Source organism: Opisthocomus hoazin, chromosome 26 (assembly GCF_030867145.1).
Source record: "Opisthocomus hoazin isolate bOpiHoa1 chromosome 26, bOpiHoa1.hap1, whole genome shotgun sequence".
NCBI lineage: Eukaryota > Metazoa > Chordata > Aves > Opisthocomiformes > Opisthocomidae > Opisthocomus > Opisthocomus hoazin.
The window spans coordinates 1,896,872-1,917,627 of record NC_134439.1 but is presented as its reverse complement, the minus strand read 5'-3'; the positions used below and the strand labels follow the sequence as shown (position 1 = coordinate 1,917,627).

Below are 20,756 nucleotides of genomic sequence, written 5' to 3'. Positions count from 1 at the left end.
CGGGCGCCCACCGGTGATTCGGGAGCTTGGTGACGGAGGCAGCAGCCGGACCGGCCTGGCCGGGCCCTGCCCCGCTCCCCTCCCGACCCCCCCCGGGGCTGCGCGGAGCCCCTGCCCGGGCCGGGGGACGCCCCAGGGCCGAACCCTGCCCCGCCGCTGCCGGCACCGTCACGCAAACACCGCACCCGATGCAGGGGGCTGGGGGGGGGGCGGCAGGGGGCAGCGGGGAGACCGAGCAGGCAGCGGCCGGGCGGGGGGGCGGCCCCGAGCCCCCCGCCCCCGCGGGACCGGACCGTCTGCAGCCCACGGGCGACGCCGGAGCGGCGTGGGGAGGGGCGGGGACACGCGGGAGCGAGGCCCGAGCTCCGTCGCGGGGGTCCCAGCACCCCCCGTCTGCCCCGGGGGTCTCCGCGCCCTCAGCGGAGGGGTCCCCGCAGCCCCGCCCCCTGCCCCGCCGAGGGTCCCTGGCTCCGCCCCGGCCCCCCCCGCACCCCGCCCCGTGACGTCACCCAGGTGGTCCCCCTCGCGGCCGCGCCCTTCCCCGCCCGCCGCCGCGCCCCGCCCACCCCTCCCCGCTATCCAATCACCTACCGGCGACGGGCGGGGCGGCCTCGCCCCCGCCAATGGAGAGCGGATAAACACGTCCGGCGGGGGGCGGTGCCCGGCCCGTCGCGGAGTTGACGGGCGTGCCGGAGGCCCAATAGCGATCCGGCGGCGCGGGGGCGGGGCGCGCGACGGGGCGGGGCAGGGGCGGGGCGGCGCGCGGGGCGCTGCTCGGCTTTTGTTCGGGCAGGAGCGGGGCGGGTGGCACAGAGCGGGAGGGCAGCGGCGTGCGGTGAGTGGGGACCGGGGCCGGGAGCCGGGGCGGGGCGGGGCGGAACGGGGCTGCCGGGGGGCGCCGGGGTCGGACGGGTCTGGGGGGCGGCCGCGCTCGGGGCCGGGGTGCAGCCGCTGTCCGGGCCGGGCGGCACCGGGCGCCCCAGTCCCGTGCCGCAGCAGGGCCGGTCCCGCGCGGGGCCGGGGTTGCGGGCGGCCCAGCCCTGCCGGCGCGGCTCCGCTCGGGGGGTCCCGGGCTGTCCCGCTCCCCGCTGCGGGAGCCGAGTTGCGGGGCGGAGGCTTCCCCGCCGGCCCCGCCCGGGGCCGCGGCTGCCGGGGCGCGGCGGGGCTGCGGGCGAGGCCTTGGCTCGCTGCTCGCCCGGTGCCCGCGGGGCTCTTGCGCAACCCGCGGCGGCTCGGTGCGGCGGGCGCGGCCCCGCGTCACGGCCGGGGCCGGCGGGCAGCCCCCCGTCTCCGGCCGCGCTGGTAGGGGGCTCACCCGGGGGAAGGGGCTGGGGGTCGGGGGGGAGTCTGGGGCGGTGCCGGGCTCTGCTGGGCTGGGGGGTCCCGCTGAGCCCCCCGCGAGCGGCTGGCGGCGGAGCCAGGAAGCGTGGGGCGGCGGAACTGGGCTGTCAGGTGCTCGGAGAGGAGGGAGCGCGCTGATTGCGTTAGCCGAGTGATTAGCTTAATTAATCAGGTTCGCAGCGCAGATGAAAGGGTAATGCTGAAACGCTGCTGGGAGTTGCCCGGAGAAGGAGGTGGCGGGCTGGGGTAGGAGCAGCTTGGAGAGATGTCTGTGCTGCGGGAGCAGGGGACGGTGCGGGGTGACCCGCGCCGCTGCCGTGCCCGAGCGGGTGTCGAGGCAGTAGCCGGCACCCACCCTGGGCAGGCAGCAGCGTCCCTGCACCCCCCGGGCTCTCCCGTGGTGATGGGGGGCCCTGGGCGAGCCCCATGTCTGGGGCGATGTTCCCTGACGGCTCCGCTGTGCCGGGAGGACGGCGGGGGCCGGGGACGCCTGGTGACCCCGCTGGGTCACGGCCCCCGCGGTCGCGGTGCCTCCCGCTCCAGCCCGCGCCGTGCTGGTTTCGGCGCTGGTTTTGGCGCTGGTGTCGCGGCCGTCTGCCATCGGGCTGACGGGGAGCCGGGGGCGAAGCCTCTCCCTGCCGGCTGCCGTGGGGCTGGGGCGCTGCCGGGGGCCTTCGCTCAGGGCTGTCATCGGCGCCCGGGTGGGTGCTGCGGCCGGGGGGTCTGCTCCCGGCCCCGCTCTCGGGCTGGGGAGGTGTCACCGTCCTCCTCGGTGTCCTTGTCGGTGTCTTGCTGGAGGCGGCTGGAAGGGCGCGGGGCACCTGGTGGAGCTGTCTCTGCGCGTCTGGAGCCGGTCGTCATTCGTTGCTTTGGAGGATCTCCATGAAGTGTCATGAAAAACCCATTTTATTTCTAATTTGGCCTAAACAAGCTGGCTGTCGAGATGGGAATGCGCGGAGCTCCTGGTGTCAGTGGCTGGGGGGTGTTTTCCCCGCCAGGGCCGGCCCCTGTGTGGGTGCTGGGGGAGATGTGGGGTCCCCAGTGCTCGGGGGGCTCACGGGGCGCTGGGGGAAGGTGGGGTGGCTGCGGCGGGGCCCTGGCTCCCGGACAATGGTGTTCACAGTCTATTGTGTGGGCGCTGTGGCGTGTCCTCACGGGATCCAGGAAGCGTGTGCGTCCCCGGTGCGGCCGAGCTGGGCTGCTGGGGGGGTCTGCCGGGCCGGGCGTGCGAGCGGTGGGCACCGGCCCTGTGCCCAGAGCCTCGACCACTGCGGTGGTGCGGGTGGCTCCTGGCTTGGCTGCCGCCAGGGACCTCGGAGAATTTCCCCTCTGGTCCCAGTGCCATGTTTCGGTGTAATGTTCTGTGCTGTCCTAATCCCATTAACTCTGCCCTTTGTTTCCCCCACCTGAAATCCTTAATCCGCTCTCGCAGCTGGGCCGGGCGGCCGTGCTGCAGCTGCACGGCGGCAGCCGGGGCTGTTCCTGTGACAGTGGCTTCCCTGCAAGGCTGTGGTTTGGTGTGGGAGCGCTCGATGGGATTTGGCTTCTTATCACACTTCCAGATCTCCAGGGTTGAAGCGGGCGCTGCCGCTCGCAGATGGCGGAGCCTTGGGGAGCGGAGCTGCCCTTGGCCCCCGCTTTGGAGCTGGGGAAGCGGAGACTCTTTGCAGAGAACTTGCAAGACTTTAATTGCAGCATCTGTACCAAGGCTTGTGCTAGTCGTGAAGGTTTAAATTAGACTGGCTTCTAATTAGCAGAAGTTAAAAAGAAGTTTAATTTCTATTAAAACAGCGCGAGTCTACCTTGGACCGCGGCTTTTATCTGGATTTCAGCTGGTGCTTTCCCACCCAGACAGCCCCTGTGATGGGTGCGTGGGGTACCCAGTGTCACCCAGAGCTGGGGCTCGGGTGGTGGCTCGGTCCCGTGGGACCGCGGGGTGCCCCAGGTCGGTCTGTGTGGGTGGAAGCAGCTGGGAGGGCACCAGGGCTGCGGCGGTGCCTTGGGTCGATGCATTGAATCACTGCAGCGTCCTGCGCTTCCGAGGTTGCTGCCCTCCCCCCTTTCCCATGGACAGGGTTGGGTGAGGACGGCGGGGCTGTGAAGGCGCAGGTACTCCCACCCCAAAGAAGTCTTAAAACTTGACCTAAAAACCGTGTCTGTGCTCAGACTGGGCTGGCTCTGGAGCTGCGCGGGCGTGCCTCGATGGGCAGAGCTCCTCGCCCCTTCCGCTCCCCACCTCTGGCGTGGGAATGCTGCACGGCTCGTCGACGGCTGCGGGGGGAGGTGAAGATGTTGCTAATTAAGCAGAGGTTTGAAATACCCTGCTAAATATGCCAGCCCTGATGGGTTTTGCTGTGGCTGCTGACAGGCCCGGAGGCGTTTCGACGCGTGTCGGTCACTCGGCTCCGAAACCGCTCTGCGGGCAGGGCAGGAGCCTCGTGCTGCGCCTGCAGATGCCGGGGCTGCTCGGGCAGCGCTGCGACGCCGGCGTGAGTCCTCGAGCCCCTCCCGAGACCCCACGCAGGAGCTGGCGGCTGGGTGGGGATGCTCGGTGTTCTCCCAGTACCCCCTGTCCCGGTGGTGGAACCAGAGCTGGAGCGGGGCACGGACCCCGCGGTGTGGGATGTGCCGCGGTCCCGCGTGGCTTTTGGGGCTGGGAGAAGTGCGTGAGCTTCGCTGGTGGGGGAGAGACCTTTGGCTGCTGTAAGGAGCCCTGCCGTAATCGCTGTGACGCGCGGGCAGAGCCCTGGTGACAAATCGTTAACTTGCTCCGACAGGCCGGGTGCTGACGGGTGTTGTTGATAATTTCTTGTGAAGCGTCTGAACTTCACAGATGTAATGCACTGGATGGAGAAATTAAGCCGGGGCTCAGCAGCCGCGCGTCCCTCCCTGCTGCCGCGGCTGCTCTGGCAGCAGCAGGCCCGGGTGGCAAAACCCCGCGTTTCGGGGCGTCGCGACTGGGGCTGGGACCAGCCTGCGAGCCTCAGCGCCTGCAATTAGCATGTTCGTAAAGGACAGCTTGTTCTTTATGCTCTTTGAAACAAAATAATCATTTTTTTTTTTTCTTATCCAGATGGAGTTGTTGTGATTAATTGCACCACGCCAGTTCTCCTTTCCGTGGGCAAGTGGCGAGTTCCCATCTTTCCCAGCACTGTTGCTAATGAGATCGGCAGGCTTTAATGGCGGAGGGGATGTGCCCGTGGGGGTCCTCCTGATCCCGGGGTCTCTGGACAGCGAGCAGGGGTGTGGGGGAGGGGAGATGTGCTGCTGGAGACACCACCGTGGGTCTTTGGTGTGTGAACGTCCCTGGGGTCCTGCCGTGGGGCTGGGGTCCCGCTGTGGGGCTCACCCCACATGAGCAGAGCTGGCCGGGCACGGCACAAGAGCTGTGGGAGAGGGGATCAGATTCCAGATCCAGGCTGCTGGATCCATGCTGGTGCCCAGCGGTGCTGTGATGTGGGGCAGGGAGGTGACGCTGGGTGAGCCGGGGCTGCGGCAGGGCATGGGGTGGGCAGCGGGGCTCCCGGGGAAGCCCCAGCTGGGGTGCAGCGCTGGGTGCTTTGGAGCAGCTCTTGCACGAGTCCCGGGTGCGTGGCGGTTCCCAGGGCCGTGGTGCCCGTGCGAGGGCTCGGCGGCCCCTCGGTGCGGTGGGAGGGCAGCGCCCGGTGGGTAACACCTCGTCACTCTGGGACGTGACGTGCCAGAACGTCGCAGCCTGGACTTGGCGCGTGCGGGAGCTGTCGGTAGCGGTTAATTTGGGTGCGAGCGAGGAAATTCCAGGGGCTCGGGGAACGCGCTCTGCCTTGGCGGGGAGCAGCAGCCGAGCCGAGCGGGTCGTGGTGGGGATGCGGCACTCCTGGTGCTGCCTGGGCAGCAGGGGCTTTACCCGGGGCTTTCGGCAGCTCAGACTTCACCTTGTCGGGAGCAGCTGAAACAGAAAAAGGGTTTTGGAGCCTCCTCCGGTGAGGGGGCCCAGGTCTGACGAGCGGCTCTTGCACCCCTCACTGCCCTCCCCGGGTGACCTGAAGTTGCTGGAGCTGGCTGAGAAGCCAGGAGCTGCTCCGGGTGTGCGAGCGTTGCCGAACAAAGGCCATCGGCTGCTTTGTGCCGGGCCGCAGGCAGGACGGCCTCGTGCCGTTGCAGCCGGCTTTCTAACAAGAGGCCGATCCCCCGTTGCCCATCTCCTCCTCATTAAACTTCAAGCTGCTCTCCTTCCCCTTTGAATTCCTCCACTTATCTTCGCTGTAAAGCCCCATTGAAAGGGCTCGTGGTAGCTGGGCTCTGGCTCTGACGCTTCCCATTGATGCTGGCGAGGTCTTGAAAAGCTCCTTTCTCCGCGTCCTCCCGCTGCGCCTTCCTGCGAGGGATCCTCTTCAAAACCGCTGAAGCTTTGGTACAGCGCGGGGTCTGTCGCCGCGTCTGCGGGAGCTTCGTTAGCTGCTGCCCCGGCTTTGTTAGCTGCCGGCGCGACGCTGGGCAGGGGTCGCAGGCGGTGGGGGATGGCGGGGTGCAGCTCGCTGGGTGCCCCAAGCCCTGGGTGTCCGTGCTGCTGGGGGGGCTCCAGTGCTGCCGGGGCTGCTCCCCCCCAGCCTCGCTGCCTGCGTGGGCGGTCGCCGGTCCCCGGGAGGCTGAGGAGCGCGGGAGGTGGCTTGCGTGTGGCCCGAGTGCTTCTAAAATAGAGCCTGCTCTGGCACCGGTTGAGTTGCCTGAGCTGCCTCCTTCCTTTTCGGAAAAGCCTTCGTGGCCGCCATTGCAGGCGCTCGCACGCTTCCCGCAGCCCAGCTCACCCCTCGCACCAAGAGCGGGGGCACCTCCAGCGCCGCTGCGCTGTGTCCCGGCGGGGCCGGGAAGGATGCGCCCAAGGACGGGGCTCTCTGGAAGGCTCCGGCAGCGCCGCGGCCGGCGTCCCGCACGGCTCCGCGCTGGGCAGGCTGCGGCCGTGTGTGACGTGCTCAGGGTGCCTCGCACCCACCGAGCCGTCTCTTTCACTCTGAGGGTGACAGAGCCCCGGCCCAGGCTGCCCAGGAAGGCTGGGGAGTCTCCTTCTCTGGAGATATTCCAGCCCCGCCTGGACAAGGTCCTCTGCAGCCTGCTCTGGGTGACCCTGCTTGGGCAGGGGGTTGGGCTGGGTGACCCACAGAGGGCCCTGCCAACCCCGACCATTCTGTGATTCTGCGACCCCGGAGGGTCCCGGTGCCCCCTCGCCTGGCGTTTGGGACAGGGGGGTGCCTGGTGGCCGCTCGCTTAGGGGCCACCCCCTGCGTGGGGGTCATGGCTGCTCGCCCCAGGGACCACCCCTCCCCAGCAGTCCCAGGGCAGCGGCTGTTTCTGCGTGGAGCAGCGTTCCCGGCGTCCCTGCGGCTGCTGGGGCAGCTCAGCTGCCTGTCGGCCGCGTCCTGCCCGCGCGAGGCCGAAGGCTGCGTGCGGCAGCCGGAGGGAAGGGCTGGTCAGGCCTGGGGCTGCGTGTGTGCCGGAGACTTCCTCTGCAGACGGTGTCTCGGGGGGCCGGCGGGGGGGAGCGATGCCGCCTGGACGCTGATCAAATGGCTCTGGGGGCGGATGAGCCGCTGGCCGGTGCCTTACGGCCGCGGGAGCTTCCTCTGCCTCCCCCGGCGCTCCTGGCTGCGGGAAGTGGTGGGAGAGGGATTAACCTTCTGCTGGCCCTGCCCTGGGCAGGGGGTGGCTGGAGCCCCTGCCAGCCCCGTGCCCCACATGGGGCTATCGGTGGTGCTCCCCCAGACCTGCTGTCCCCTCTCTGGGGTCCCCCACGTCTGCCTCGCTGTTTCCCGGGGGGTTTCTCGCTGTGCTGGGAGTGAGTCCGCAGGGGTCCCAGCTCTGCGGGCAGGAGGGCTCGGCCGGGGCTCGGTGGTACGGCTCTGGCGAAGAACAGCCCCGTGGGCTCAGCAGCGATCGTCCTGCCAACAGGCCTGGGGGGGCAGGGGGCTGGAGCCCACCCCAGCATCCCCCGTGCTCGCAGCTGACCCCCCCAGGGCAGGTATTTTCACATGTGCCCTAAGTAGCCCCGACTTCTCCGTCCTGCGTGAACGCTGCCCTCCCCTTCGCTGCTTGCTGGGGATGGCAGGGGTCCTGCCCCGCTGCAGCCGGCCACCACCAGAACTGTTACTGGTGAACGGCTCCTGCTGAAGGTGAACCCGGGTGCAACCAGCATCCGCGGCCTGGGGACCTCCTGTCCTGCTGAGCAGGAGGGACGATGTCCGAGGACAGGGGAGAAGCTTGTGCCGCGTGTCTGGCCCTTGCTGAGTGATGAACAGAGGACGCTTGACACGGGGTTCAGAAAATGTCACTGCTCCGCTGGCCCTGTCACCTCGGGTGCCACCGGCCTCGCTGGCTGCAGCCCCCCGAGGGGCTGCTGGGGGGTGATGCTCCAGCAGAGGGGTGGGTGCTGTGTTTAACGAGGCACCCGTGGTCCCTTCTGGGGGGCTCCTGGGGATGGGGAGTCCCCTGAGCTGTGTGACGCCCGTTCCCCGTGGCCCCTGTCCCCACGGCAGGGACAGGTTTGCGGAGTCCGAGGTGGTGCCGACTGGCTGGGACCCTCTCTGCTGCTCGGAGCGTGTCTGGGGCCGATCGCCGGAGCTGGTGTCTGGGCGCGGAGGAGCTCTGCTGGCGTTTGATGTCTCTGGGGTGCCGGCAGTGCAGACGGAGCGGGTGGCGGGGGGTGGCTCATGCATAATGCAGGGCTCCGGGAAGCCGGTGTCTGAGCTGAACTTGCGGAGGTTTGAAAAATGAGGTGCCTGCCAAATGCCTGCGAATTGTAAAGCAGCCGTTACCGGGCAGCCACGGCCCTCGGCCAGCGCCAGCTCGCTGCTGCCTGGGGGTCCCTGCCCTGGCTCGGGTGGGTGCTCGGGGTCCTGACACCCCTCTGGGGTGCAGGGAGCTTTCCTGCCCTTGGCTCTGCTCTCCCCTCGTCCACCCTGTCCGGGCACCTTTCCAGCATCAGCCTGGGGTGCGGGGGTCCCTCCGGCCGCAGCCCCGCTGCCGGGGCTCTGCACACCAGTCCCTGGCTGGGACGTGCGATGGCTCCTGCACCGCGGTCGCTCTCCTGCCCGCCATGCTTCCTCGGGCAGGGCCTGGCGTTGCTTTTCTGGGGCGTCCCGAGACGCTGTGGGGGCTCTGCCAGCACGGCCGGGGTGACCCGGCGGGGAGGCCTTGCTCTCCCAAACGCCGCTGCAGCAGCTCGTGGGCGCGCAGGGGTGTGCGGCACGGTGGGGAGCGGGGCTGGCGTCCCCCCCCGGCACCCTGCGTCACGCAGTGCCAGATGGAAATGCCAGCTCCCGCCCGCGCCGGCCGTGGGGACGAGCTGCCCCCCGTTAGCGCGTCCCCCGCACCCACGCAAGCCTTGGAGCTCGGGCTGCGGGTCCCTGCTGGGCGGCTCAGGAAGCCTGGCGTTGGCGGGAGCCGTGCGGTGGCTCCGGGAGGGTGGCTGGGGGGGGGGACATGGACACGGGGGGTGCTGGCAGCCTCCGGCCGGGGGGGTCCTGCCTCCCGCCCAGCCGCTGCTCCCCGGGAACGGGGCTGTGCCCGGGCTGGGCCGTTCCCCGGAGCCGCTCCTTGGGCAGGGCCGGTGGCGTGGGGCGAGCTGTGCCAAGCCCCAGCGGGTCGGGCCCGGCCGCCTCCCGACGCCCTGACTCAGCGGGGGGCTGGGCTGGCGGGGGGCTCCCCTCTGACACCCCCACACCCCCCCAGTTCACCCGCCTGGTCCTGCTGGAGCGCAGTGGGGGGTGTGGGTCCCCCCGCCCACTGCGTGACTGTTCCCTGCGCCCTTATCACCCCCAAAGCTCTGACGCATCCCGGCGCGGCCAGGGATGGGGCAGAAACCCCAGCGGTGCCTGGGCCGTGGGGCTGACGGGGTGCTGGCTCAGACCTCCCTGCCTCCATCCCCCCCCCCGCCATGGCTCCCTGCCTCGGTGTCCCCCCCCCCGCCATGGCTCCCTGCCTCGGTGTCCCCCCCCCCCGCCATGGCTCCCTGCCTCGGTGTCCCCCCCCCCCCGCCATGGCTCCCTGCCTCGGTGTCCCCCCCCCCCCGCCATGGCTCCCTGCCTCGGTGTCCCCCCCCCCCCGCCATGGCTCCCTGCCTCGGTGTCCCCCCCCCCCGCCATGGCTCCCTGCCTCGGTGTCCCCCCCCGCCCCATGGCTCCCTGCCTCGGTGTCCCCCCCTGCCCCATGGCTCCCTGCCTCGGTGTCGTCCCCCCCCTCCCCATGGCTCCCTGCCTCGGTGTCGTCCCCCCCCTCCCCATGGCTCCCTGCCTCGGTGTGTCCCCCCCCCCCATGGCTCCCTGCCTCGGTGTCCCCCCCCCCCCCCATGGCTCCCTGCCTCGGTGTCCCCCCCCCCCCCCCATGGCTCCCTGCCTCGGTGTCCCCCCCCCCCCCCCCCATGGCTCCCTGCCTCGGTCCCGGTCCCCCCCCATGGCTCCCTGCCTCCGTCCCCCCCGCCATGGCTCCCTGCCTCCATCCCCCCCTCCTGCCCGCGCTGGGGGGCTGGATGCGGGGCTGGATGCAAGGCTGGTGACTCAGGGCCCCACAGCGTCCGCCTGCCCCGATGAGCTCAGGGGTTGATCCGTCAGCCACCCGCCCTCCCCCTGCGTCCCCAAATTAAAGGCGAGGCAAACCCAGCCCTGCTCGCCAGCCACCCCAACTGGTTTGTCCTGAGTTGCGGGGTGCACTGGGCTGCCCCGTCCCGGCACCGCGGCGTGGAGCTCGGCACAGCGCGGGGGCACGCGGCCCCGGACCACGCCGTGGGCGCTTGGGGTGCTGAGCGCCCACGGGAGAGCCGAACCGGTGGCTTTGCCTGGTTATTTTTAGGTGCTTGAGGAGTGTCCCAGAAGGTTTCTAAAAAGGTTTGTTTTATTCTTGGCGCCCCGGCCCTGTGGCTGTCCCCAGCTCCCTGCCAGGTCCCGTCTCCAGAAAGCGGCCTTCAAAAAGCCGTGGGCAGCCGGGGCGGGGGTCTGGCTGCGGGGTCCCTCCGCGCCGCGCGGAGCCCGCTCCCACCTTTGCCGCCGAGGCGGGAGACGCGGCGGGCGCTGGCTGACGGCTCAGCCAGCCGAGCGCGGTCTGCGCCGGTTGCAGCCGCGGGTTCGTGTCTGAACACGAGCAGCAAAGTGCTGAGCTGGGGGTTCGTCATCCCGGAGCCGCCTTTCATCTCGCGTGGGGGAGGAGGGCAGGCAGCGATCTGCTCCATCTGCTCGTGGGCTGCGCCGGGGTCTGCCGTGCCGCTCGGTGCTGCGGCGACCGGGGCTCTGCCGGAGGTGTAACTTCTCCGTCCCGGCCCCGCAGAGCAGCCATGGAGGTGATGAACATGATGGAGCAGCCCATCAAGGTGACGGAGTGGCAGCAGACCTACACCTACGACTCGGGCATCCACTCCGGCGTCAACACCCAGGTGCCCTCCGTCAGCAGCAAGTGCCTCGGGGACGACGACGAGCTCTACGGGAAGCAGTACACCATCAAGAAGACGACCACCACGAGCTACTGCCAGGGAGGGAGCCAGGGCCAGAGCCAAGCGCAAGGTAGGGGTGGCGGGACCGGGCGCGTCCGTGAGCTCAGCTGCTCGGCTCCTGCCTTCCTCCCCCTCGCCGCGAGCCGTGCTCCTTCTGGGCACTCCTCCACGCCATCTTCCACACCCCGGGAGCTGCTGCTGCCTAAAATATGCTCCTTCCTGTCCTCCTTCCCCGCGCCGAGAGGCTCTTGCGTAGGGGTGGCACTCGGCCAGCCCGCACTGGTGCTGAGCTGTGCACGCACATCTGAGGGTGCCGGTGCGTTGGCTCGAGATGGGAGCAGCTGATCCCGGCCCACGGCTCGGCCGTCTGCCCTGCTGCCGGGCTGTCTCCTCGGGAAGGCTGGCTCTGGCTGCCTCGGCGCGGCTGGCAGAGCTGCCGGTGTGTGCGGCGAAGCCCCGCCGGCCGGCTCGGCTGCTTGCGCCGCTGCGAGGGCGAAGCGGGGAGACGCAGCCCCCGAGCCGGAGGAGGTGCTTCCCCCAGCCTTATCCCTTACAAGAAGGCTGGTTTGCCCCACTGGCCTCTGCGATTCGCCCCTCAGCACTGGGCCCTGCGAGGTTTAACGATCACCGGCTCGCCCGGGGACGCAGAGCCCGTGGAGGGGGACGAGCCCCCCGAGCCCCGCACGGTCCCTGCGCCGCGGAGCGGGGGGCCGCGGGCGGCTGCTGCAGCGTCGCTGCCCCTCGCGTCGCGCTTGTCCCAGCATCCTCGACGGGGAAGGCCTCCGTGTCCTCCTGATCCCCAGTGCGAGCTGCTCCCAAGCTGCAAATATGCTTAATTTTTTAATTAATGGGCCTTGTGTGACAACTGCCTGATCATGCTGCCTAATTGAGCCTTGTCTTATCTCTGTGCCGCCGCGTCTGTGCACGCTTTGAAGCAGCGGCTCCTTGCAGAGCGTGCTGCGACTGCTGACGTTGCCGGTGGCGTTGCGCTGAGCTCTTGCTCAGCTCACTGAAGCTGGGAAGCAGGGCTGGGAGGGCTCCTCGGGGAGAGCCCCGGTCCGACGCTGCCACCCCTCTGCCCCGGCAGCGGACATGGAGGCTCAGCTGGCCATGACCCGGGCCCAGCGTGTCCGGGCTGCCATGTACCCCGAGACGGTGGAGGACCGCTCGCTGCTCATCACCACCCAGCTGGAGGGCCAGCAGACCAACGTGCAGCGCCTGGCCGAGCCCTCGCAGATGCTGAAGTCGGCCATCGTCCACCTCATCAACTACCAGGACGACGCCGAGCTGGCCACCCGCGCCATCCCGGAGCTCACCAAGCTGCTCAACGATGAGGACCCGGTAAGGAAGGGTGCTTTGCCCGCGCGTCTCTGGGCTTTCGGCTGCCGGGCTCCCATCCTCGTGGGGCTCCGTGGCCGCCGTCCGGCTCCTGCCTCGTGACAAAGTTCTGCGGTCGCCTCCGTGCTATGGCAGGACTGAGCCCACCTCTGCCCACCCGCATCTCCTCGTGGCCTCTCTCTGCTGCTTGGACATGAGCCACCGAGCCACCAAGCGCTTCTTGCTGGCTCTCGGTGCCCCAGCCCCCTGCCCTCCCCCTGCCCGTCCCTGCAGCGTGCCTGTGCTCTGCGGCTCCGACCGCTCGCTGCTGCGAAGCGCAGCGTCGCTCCTGGAGCGTCGGGGATGAGGACGATTAAAAATAGCAATCCCGCCTGCGCTGGCTGCGCCGGCTCTGCCGCTCCGGCACTGCCTGGCACCATGTGTGGCAGCCCCGGGCTGGCTTCTCTCCCCTGGCAGGTGGTTGTCAGCAAAGCGGCCATGATCGTCAACCAGCTCTCCAAGAAGGAGGCGTCGCGCCGTGCCCTGATGCAGTCGCCGCAGATCGTGGCGGCCGTGGTCCGCACCATGCAGAACACCAGCGACCTGGACACAGCCCGCTGCACCACCAGCATCCTGCACAACCTCTCGCACCACCGCGAGGGCCTGCTCTCCATCTTCAAGTCCGGCGGCATCCCGGCCCTCGTCAGGATGCTCAGGTACGGGGGTGCTGGGGGGGGTCCCCGAGAGGATGGCAGAGCCAAGCGGTCCCCCCAGGGCTGGCAGCCAGGCGGGTGCCTGGGCTGGGGGCAGAGGAGGGGAGGGCTGGTGCTGCCCCTGGACGTGGGTCCTCCTCCTGCTCACACCAAAACAGGGGAGTGGGAGACCTTGAGCCTCTCAGCCTGCGAAAGCCCCTGGGGTTCGCTGCGATGGGAGCTTGTGTGGGGGCAGGAGGAGGGGAGCGGTCCCCCACGCTGCCTTCTCCATGGAGATGGGCTCCGTCTCTGCTCTGCCCCAGAGAGGAGGTGTCCCCTCCCCAGGGGGGTCGTGCCGCTTATGCCTCGCACCGGGTGCTGCTGACGGGGACGGGTGGGAGTCGGGGCCGGGGGCAGCCCTGCGGGCTCCGCTGGCAGCCTGGCGAGCCCGCAAGCAGCTGCCCGCGCCGACGTGGCTCTGTGCCGCCTGCCTGCAGCTCGCCGGTCGAGTCGGTCCTCTTCTACGCCATCACCACCCTGCACAACCTGCTGCTCTACCAGGAAGGGGCCAAGATGGCTGTGCGCCTGGCCGACGGCCTGCAGAAGATGGTTCCCCTGCTGAACAAGAACAACCCCAAGTTCCTGGCTATCACCACCGACTGCCTTCAGCTCCTCGCCTACGGGAACCAGGAGAGCAAGGTGGGCGCAGGAGCCTGGCCTGCCCCGCGCCGTGGGCTCGGGCAGGAGCGGGGCGGTTGCCCAACCGTACTCCTTGCAGACGGAAGCCGGGGGTGCAGGGGTGGGAGCTCCCACCGTCTCGGCCCGCGTGCCCCCCGCGGCGGAGCGGCCGTGCTGTCTGCGATGCTGCCGTGTCCCGCCGCGCGCAGGTGGAGCATCCCCGAGTGCACGGACTGTCCCAGTCTGGCCAGTAGATCGGCTCGACTGGGCTTCTCCCCACACTGCTCCGGGCAGTGCCTGTGTCTTTGTTCCTTGGCTACCCCTCTCCTCCTACACACACAAGATGTCCTGGCGTCGCGCGGGGGTTCGGTCCCTGGCGCTGGCTGGGCTGGGGACTGCTGCGTGCGGGGCGGGCTGAGGGTCCCCCACGTGCGGGGCTGGGGTGGTGGCAGGGCACGGCCCCGGCGGGGGTGACCCAGAGCACTGCTGTCTGCGTGGGGTCCGACCCCCTCCCTTCACGTGTCCCGGCACGAGCTGGGGGAACTGGCGTGGTGGTCGCTGCGGGTGCCGCGTGCCCTGACCCTGCTGCTCCCGCCTGGCAGCTGATCATCCTGGCCAACGGAGGACCCCAGGCGCTGGTGCAGATCATGCGCAGCTACAACTACGAGAAGCTGCTCTGGACCACGAGCCGGGTGCTCAAGGTGCTGTCGGTGTGTCCCAGCAACAAGCCCGCTATCGTCGAGGCCGGTAAGAGGGGCAGGGGGCTGCGGCAGAGCCGCTGTCGGGTGGGAGGAGGGCGGCGGGGTCAGGGTGGTGCGGCTGAGGGTGCCGTCGCACGGCTGCCGTGCGAGACGGGCCGGTGCCTTGCGCAGCTGGGTGAAACCCCCCGCGTGTGGCCTGGTTTCGTGCTCTGAAGGGCTGCTGAGGGGCTTTCCTGGCACTGTGCCTGGGCAGGATCAGGCCCGGCTGTCTCCCCGCGTTGCGTTTAGCCTCCGCTAAGCCACGAGGCTGCGTCGGGGCCGTCGGTCGGCGGCGCGCAGCCCTCGCTCGCCGCGCAGCCCTCGCTCGCCGCGCAGCCCCGCTGCCTCTCCCCGGGGCGGCTTGGGGGGGCTCACAGCCGGGCTGGCATCTCCTTCCCTGGCAGGCGGCATGCAGGCGCTGGGCAAGCACCTGACCAGCTCCAGCCCCAGGCTGGTCCAGAACTGTCTCTGGACCCTGCGGAACCTCTCTGACGTGGCCACCAAGCAGGTGAGTCTGCGGGACCCCGAGTTGTGCTTCCACGCGGCGTTTCGGAGGCGTCTCCGTCCCCGCTGCCGGGCTGCCCCTCGCCCTCTGCTTGTGCCGGGCTCGGTCCAGAGCGACGTCCTCGTGCCGTTCCCGGTCCCGGCGGGCTGCGGCGGAGCGAGGGGCTGCCCAGCCGTGCCCGAGCCCCGCCGCGGCAGGGCTTCGCCTGGCGTTGCGGGAGGCTGCTCGCTGCTCCTGGCCCTTGCCGTGCCAGCCGGCTGCCAGCGCTCGTGCCGCGTCCCTGGCAGGCGCCCACGGCCACCGGCCATTGCTGAGCGCGGCATCGCCGGGGCTGCTGCTTGCTCTGACTTGGGGAGCCCCCGGCAGCCCCCGGCACCGCCCGCCCACTCGGCTCCTTCCCCGGCGAGGGGGCTGCCGTCGAGCCGCTGTCGAGGCGGCTGTGCCCATGGGGCTGAGCGGCCGCCGGCGCGAGGGTGACCCCGAGCTCGGCGCTGGCGTTGCTCTCCGCGGCCCTTCGCCGCCTCCTGATGCGTTCCCCGTCTGCTGGGGCCGCCTCTCGGGCAGATTAGCGCCTGATGCAGCATGGAAACTATTTGGGCTGGCGTGGAACCATCCCAGGCTCTGTGGATCGAGGGGGGGACGCGGCCACGGCGCCTTTAACTCCTTCCTGCCGCGCTGCTGGCTGCCTGCCGGCGGGGTCACCCCGGGGAGCGCTGGCGGGGGGGTTCTTCGCACCTCCCAGGAGGGAGAAGCTGCTGGAGACGTCGAGCTCTAAGTGAAGCTGCGCACGTCGGGAGCGCCTGTTGCTCACGCTGTGCCGGCGTCGCGGAGAAGCAGCTCTGGCTGCGGGGAGACGGGGAGAGGCGCAGACGCTGCCGGTCCTCCATCACTGCCCGTGCAGAGCTGGGGGGTGCTGGGGGGCCGGGGGCCGCAGCAAGGGTGTGGGAGCTCCGGCGAGGGCAGCCACCCGAGCCTGGGTCTGGCAGGAGAGGGTGCCGGGGCTGGAAGAGCGCGGCTGGGGGCTGGATCCTCTCAGTGATGGCACAGCCGTCCTTGGGGGAGGGGGCTCCTCTCCCAGGCCGGGTGTCTGGGGGGAGCAGCTCTGGCTCCCCGTGCCTGGGCAAGGGACACAGTGCATGGGCTGGGGGTTGCATCCCAGCCCAGATCCGGCTGCGGGGATGCTGGTCTGACCTCCCGTCCCTGCTCCTGCAGGAGGGCCTGGACGGCGTCCTCAAGATCCTGGTGAACCAGCTGAGCTCCGACGATGTGAATGTGCTGACCTGTGCCACCGGCACCCTCTCCAACCTGACCTGCAACAACAGCAAGAACAAGACGCTGGTGACGCAGTCCAACGGGGTGGAGGCCCTGATCCATACCATCCTGCGGGCGGGCGACAAGGAGGACATCACCGAGCCGGCCGTCTGCGCTCTCCGACACCTCACCAGCCGGCACCCCGAGGCCGAGATGGCGCAGAACTCTGTGCGGCTCAACTACGGCATCCCCGCTATCGTCAAGCTCCTCAACCAGCCCAACCAGTGGCCACTGGTCAAGGTACGGGGCTGGGCTCGAGCGAGCCCCCGGCTGCTGGCCAGTGGTGGGGGTCTGCAGCCGGGGCTGTGCGTGGAGCGATGGTGGGCGGCTGCTGCTGCTGCAGCCCTGGTCCCGCTGGGCCATGTCCTTGATGGCAGCTAATGGAGGAAATGGCTTGTGCCGGCTGCTCGGCTGGAATCAATGCTCTCCGCGGCCTCCCCCGCCGGATCCGGTGTGGGAGGAAGCCAGAGTCAGCCTGCGCCGTGGAGGGGGATGGGGTGGGACAGGCAGGGGGAGGGGGGCCCAGCCGGCCAGGGGGAGCACACGCTGCTCCGATCCACGGTCGAGACGCATCTCTCCTTCCCCCCTCCTCTCCTCCAGGCTACCATTGGGCTGATCCGCAACCTGGCCCTGTGCCCGGCCAACCATGCCCCGCTCCAGGAGGCCGCTGTCATCCCCCGCCTGGTCCAGCTGCTGGTCAAGGCTCACCAGGACGCCCAGCGGCACGTCGCAGCCGGCACGCAGCAGCCCTACACGGTGCGTCCCCGCGGCACGCTCTGCCGGGGTGCCGCTCTGCCCTGCTCCGGGCACCCCAAAAGCCGACCCGTTTCTGGGGGGGGGGTAGCCTGTGCCCACGCCCAGGGTGTGGGGCACGGTGGCTGCTCCAGGGCCCCAGCTGAGCGCTTGTCCCCTGGCAGGACGGAGTGAAGATGGAGGAGATCGTGGAGGGGTGCACGGGGGCACTGCACATCCTGGCCCGGGACCCCATGAACCGCATGGAGATCTTCCGCCTCAACACCATCCCTCTCTTCGTGCAGGTCAGGGCTGGAGGGGTGCGGGGGCTGCACTTTGCCACCTCCGGCGCGGTCGGCGTGGCCGGCACAGCCCCGTGGTGCGGGGGCCGGGGAGCCGCGGTGCTCGGCTGGCAGCGCCCGTGTGTGTCGGGCCGCATCGGGAGCACGACGGCTCCTTGCCGGCTGCTCCACGTTGCCGCTGATCTCTCCCGACAGCTCCTCTACTCGCCGGTGGAGAACATCCAGCGCGTGGCGGCCGGCGTGCTGTGTGAGCTGGCCCAGGACAAGGAGGCAGCAGATGCCATCGACGCCGAGGGGGCCTCGGCTCCGCTGATGGAGCTGCTGCACTCCAGGAACGAGGGGACGGGTGGGTGCTGCCGCGCCAGGCCCCGCGCCGGGGGCTCGCTGCCACCTGGCATCGCCCCAGCAGCGGGAGCTGAGGCTGCTGCCCTTCCCCTGCAGCCACCTACGCGGCCGCCGTGCTCTTCCGAATCTCGGAGGACAAGAACCCCGACTACAGGAAGCGCGTCTCCGTGGAGCTCACCAACTCCCTCTTCAAGCACGACCCGGCAGCCTGGGAGGCGGTGAGCGTCCCGCCGCGCGCCGAGACGTGCGGCCTCTCGGGACGTCCCTGTCCTGCCAGAGCTCCGACGGGAGCAGCGGGCAGCCCGGGGAGGGGGGGTGGCCGGGCTGTGGCCACGGCTCGCTGGCAGCCCTGGGTTGCTGTGCCCGCTCCCCGGGATGGGGCTGGCCGCCCCGTAGCCCCCGAGCGCCGTGCGCGTGTGAGCGCGCGTCCCCTCTTTAATTGCGTCGCCTTCTCCCGTAGGCTCAGAGCATGATCCCCATCAACGAGCCCTACTCAGACGGTGAGTATGGTGCCAGCCCGTGTCGCGGGGTCCCCGTGGGCTGTGCTCTGGGGGGCCACACACCTCCTCTCAGCAAAGCCAGGCTGGTTTTAAATCCTCCTTGGGGCAGCTGCCAGCGAGGTCCCAGCCAGGGGATGCTCGGGGGGTGCTCCGCTCCCCGGGGCGCACGTCCAGCCGCTCCCCGGCGTGCCTGGGCTGGCCCGAGGCTGGGGGTGGGTGGGTGGCCCACGTGGCCTTCGCAGCAGCACGTGCCACACGCTGCGCCGGGCAGGGGCACCAGGAGGGTGGCTGAGCTCTGGGGGTCTCTCGCCGGCGGGGGCTGAGGTTGCTGCGTCCCTTCCCTGCAGAGCTGGACCCTGGCTACCGCCCCATGTACTCGGGTGACATCCCCCTGGACCCCATCGACATGCACATGGACATGGACGGGGACTACCCCATGGACGCCTACAGCGACGGCGTCCGAGCGCCCTTCGCTGACCACATGCTCGCCTAACCCCCCCGCAGCCCCTGCACCAGGTACTCGGTGGCGGCTGCCCGGGGTGCGGGCGCTGAGCGAGGGTGTGCTCGGTCCTGGGGCAGGGTGGGCAGCCGGGGGTCCCTGGTGCTGCCGCGGGGTCCACGGTGCTGCCGCAGGTCGGCGTCCCCATCGCCCCGTGGGCTCGGGGGGCTCTGGGCTCCTCCAAGCCCCCCCAGCCGAGTGACGGGAGCGCTCTCCTCCGCGCGCAGGTGTTTTCTCCGTACAGAAGAGGGTGGCCCCAGAGCTGAGGATTCGCAAGAAGGACTTGGGAGACAGAAGTGCCTGAGAAGACAAACTTTTCCATTCCCACAAGAGGTTTTATTTTTCCATTTTTTTTCTTCGCTGTGGGTCTGTGGAGAAGGCCCTTCCTCCTGGGACTGCTTCAAGCACCTACTGCCGCGCCCAGCATCCAAGACACTGTTTCTGAAGCTTTAAAACATACAAACCTTGCACCGTTAGCGACCTTTCATTGGCAAAATAGTCTTTTCTATGAATATATATTTCTTTTTTATTTTTAATATGGTGCCAACGGCTTTTGCCGTCTTTAAGTTTGTGCTTTCTAACTTCCCCCTATTTGTTCCACGTTGGTGTTCTAGGAGAGGAATTGAACACGGGAAGCCCCTTTGCTTTCTGCAAACTCGAACGTAATCAGCCCAATCCAGAGCTTGCTGAGAGCAAAGGGGGCCGTGTCCCAGGACCTTCGTTTTAGCCATCGGGATGTCTGCGGTTTCATTCTTTCCGATCAGCCGTTGGGGAGCTGACTTTGTGTACCTGCCTGGCCCACCAGTACCCGTAGAGGAGTGACTCCAGCGTTAGGAACCGTGTCCTTGTACTGATCTCTGTTGCACATTTTAACCCGTTTCCCTTCTTTTTGGTGCGTGGTGTGTTTCCGTCCCCTCCTCCCTTATCTAACACAGGTTTTGAAGAGGCTCTAGGTCTGGTGGTGGGTGAGCACTTCCACCGGGAACGGATGGGCAGTCACTGCAGTGTGGTTCAGGAATGGGAGATTTTATTATATCTGTAAGTTGTTTTTGTATAGACCAAAGCAAAGAATAAAATAACCCCCCCAGCCCCGCATCGCCCTGAGCCTCTTCTTCTGTCGGCAGGGGAAGGGCAGCGAGTCCCCGGGGGGCAGCCGGGCTGAAGGAGGCCATCACCATCCTCGGGCCAGGCGTTGGTGCTCCCCTCCGGGGGGGCTGGGCGGGCTTGGGTGGGCTCATTCCCATGCTCTGCACCCACTGTGCCTGGCTGAGGGCTCAGGGCAGGGGGCACGAGCAGGCTGGGCCCCTGGCCGTGCCTCAGGGATGATGCTGGAGAAGGGACAGGCCACCCGCTCGCAGCCCCGCGGCACCGGCGGCCGCTTGCACCGACAGCCACGCGCCCGCCGCCTGCCCTTCCCTCGCCCTGCTGGCTCGGCAGCATGCCGGCTCCGTCAGGAGGCAAAAACTCCCAGCAATTAACGTGTTTGTTCATTAGGCAGCATCACTGGCGTCTCCTCGCGGGCGCTGCGCAGAGCTCCCTGTAACAAGCTCCGGGGGCTGATGCGCCGGTTGGGAACGAGCGCGCTGAGGGATGGAGAGAAGCCTGGATGGAGCCGCGCGAGCCTGGGTTAAAAAAAGCGCTTTACTCACCCCCCCCCCCCCGGCTGCCTCCCCCCGCAGCCCGGCTTCGTGGCGGGAGCAGATGGCGGGGGGAGATGTTCCGCGCTGAAACGCGAACTCCGGCAGCTGAGGACGGGGGGGAAGCGGCGCTGGGTGCCAGGCAGGGATCGGGCGGGGAGGTGGAAGCTGGCTGTGAAGTTACCCACGGGCTTCAGGGCTGCCCGTCTGGCCGGTGGCCGCCTCGGCGTGGGGACGGCGATGGGACGGACGCTGCCGGCCACCCCGGGCTCTCCCCCGGCCCCTTGCTGGGCAAGGCGGCACGGGCTGAGCCCGGAGGCTGCGGGCTTTGCCTGCTGGGGTCAACATGCCAGGGGACGGAAGGGTGAAACACGGGTGGCCCTGGGGTGTCCACGTCCCCGTCCCTGACGGGTTTGTACCCCTGCCCCGTGCATTCATCCCGAGGCAGGGGGGCTCCTCAGGCAGAGGTGGGGGACCCGGAGAGGGGAGTCGGGGTCACGCAGCGATGCCTGCAATGCGCCCGTGGCCCAGGGTGCTGCGGTTGCTGCATGGGTTTGGTGAGACACCCACCCCCGTGACACGGGGAGGCCACTGGAGAGCCGGGACATGGTCCCCGACCCCCCAGCTCTGAGCTCTGCCTGCTGCAGCACAGCTCGTTGCGTGCAGCACTGGCAGGACGCTCATCAGCCTGACACGGCTGCTG

At 69.3% G+C, this 20,756-nt stretch overlaps 1 protein-coding gene across 1 annotated transcript; it reads left to right on the top strand.

Annotated features, from left to right (window-relative positions):
• The first annotated feature begins 779 nt into the window (after window positions 1-779).
• JUP (junction plakoglobin) lies at window positions 780-19,503 on the top strand. The gene is made up of 15 exons (XM_075443679.1): window positions 780-835; window positions 10,633-10,865; window positions 11,883-12,136; window positions 12,590-12,828; window positions 13,302-13,503; window positions 14,085-14,229; window positions 14,627-14,730; window positions 15,940-16,278; window positions 16,639-16,794; window positions 16,956-17,075; window positions 17,268-17,418; window positions 17,514-17,635; window positions 17,878-17,917; window positions 18,265-18,433; window positions 18,644-19,503. Exons 2-14 carry the CDS (start codon window positions 10,640-10,642, stop codon window positions 18,408-18,410), a joined length of 2,244 nt encoding a protein of 747 aa, XP_075299794.1. The 5' UTR covers window positions 780-835; window positions 10,633-10,639; the 3' UTR covers window positions 18,411-18,433; window positions 18,644-19,503.
• The last annotated feature ends 1,253 nt before the right edge of the window (window positions 19,504-20,756 follow it).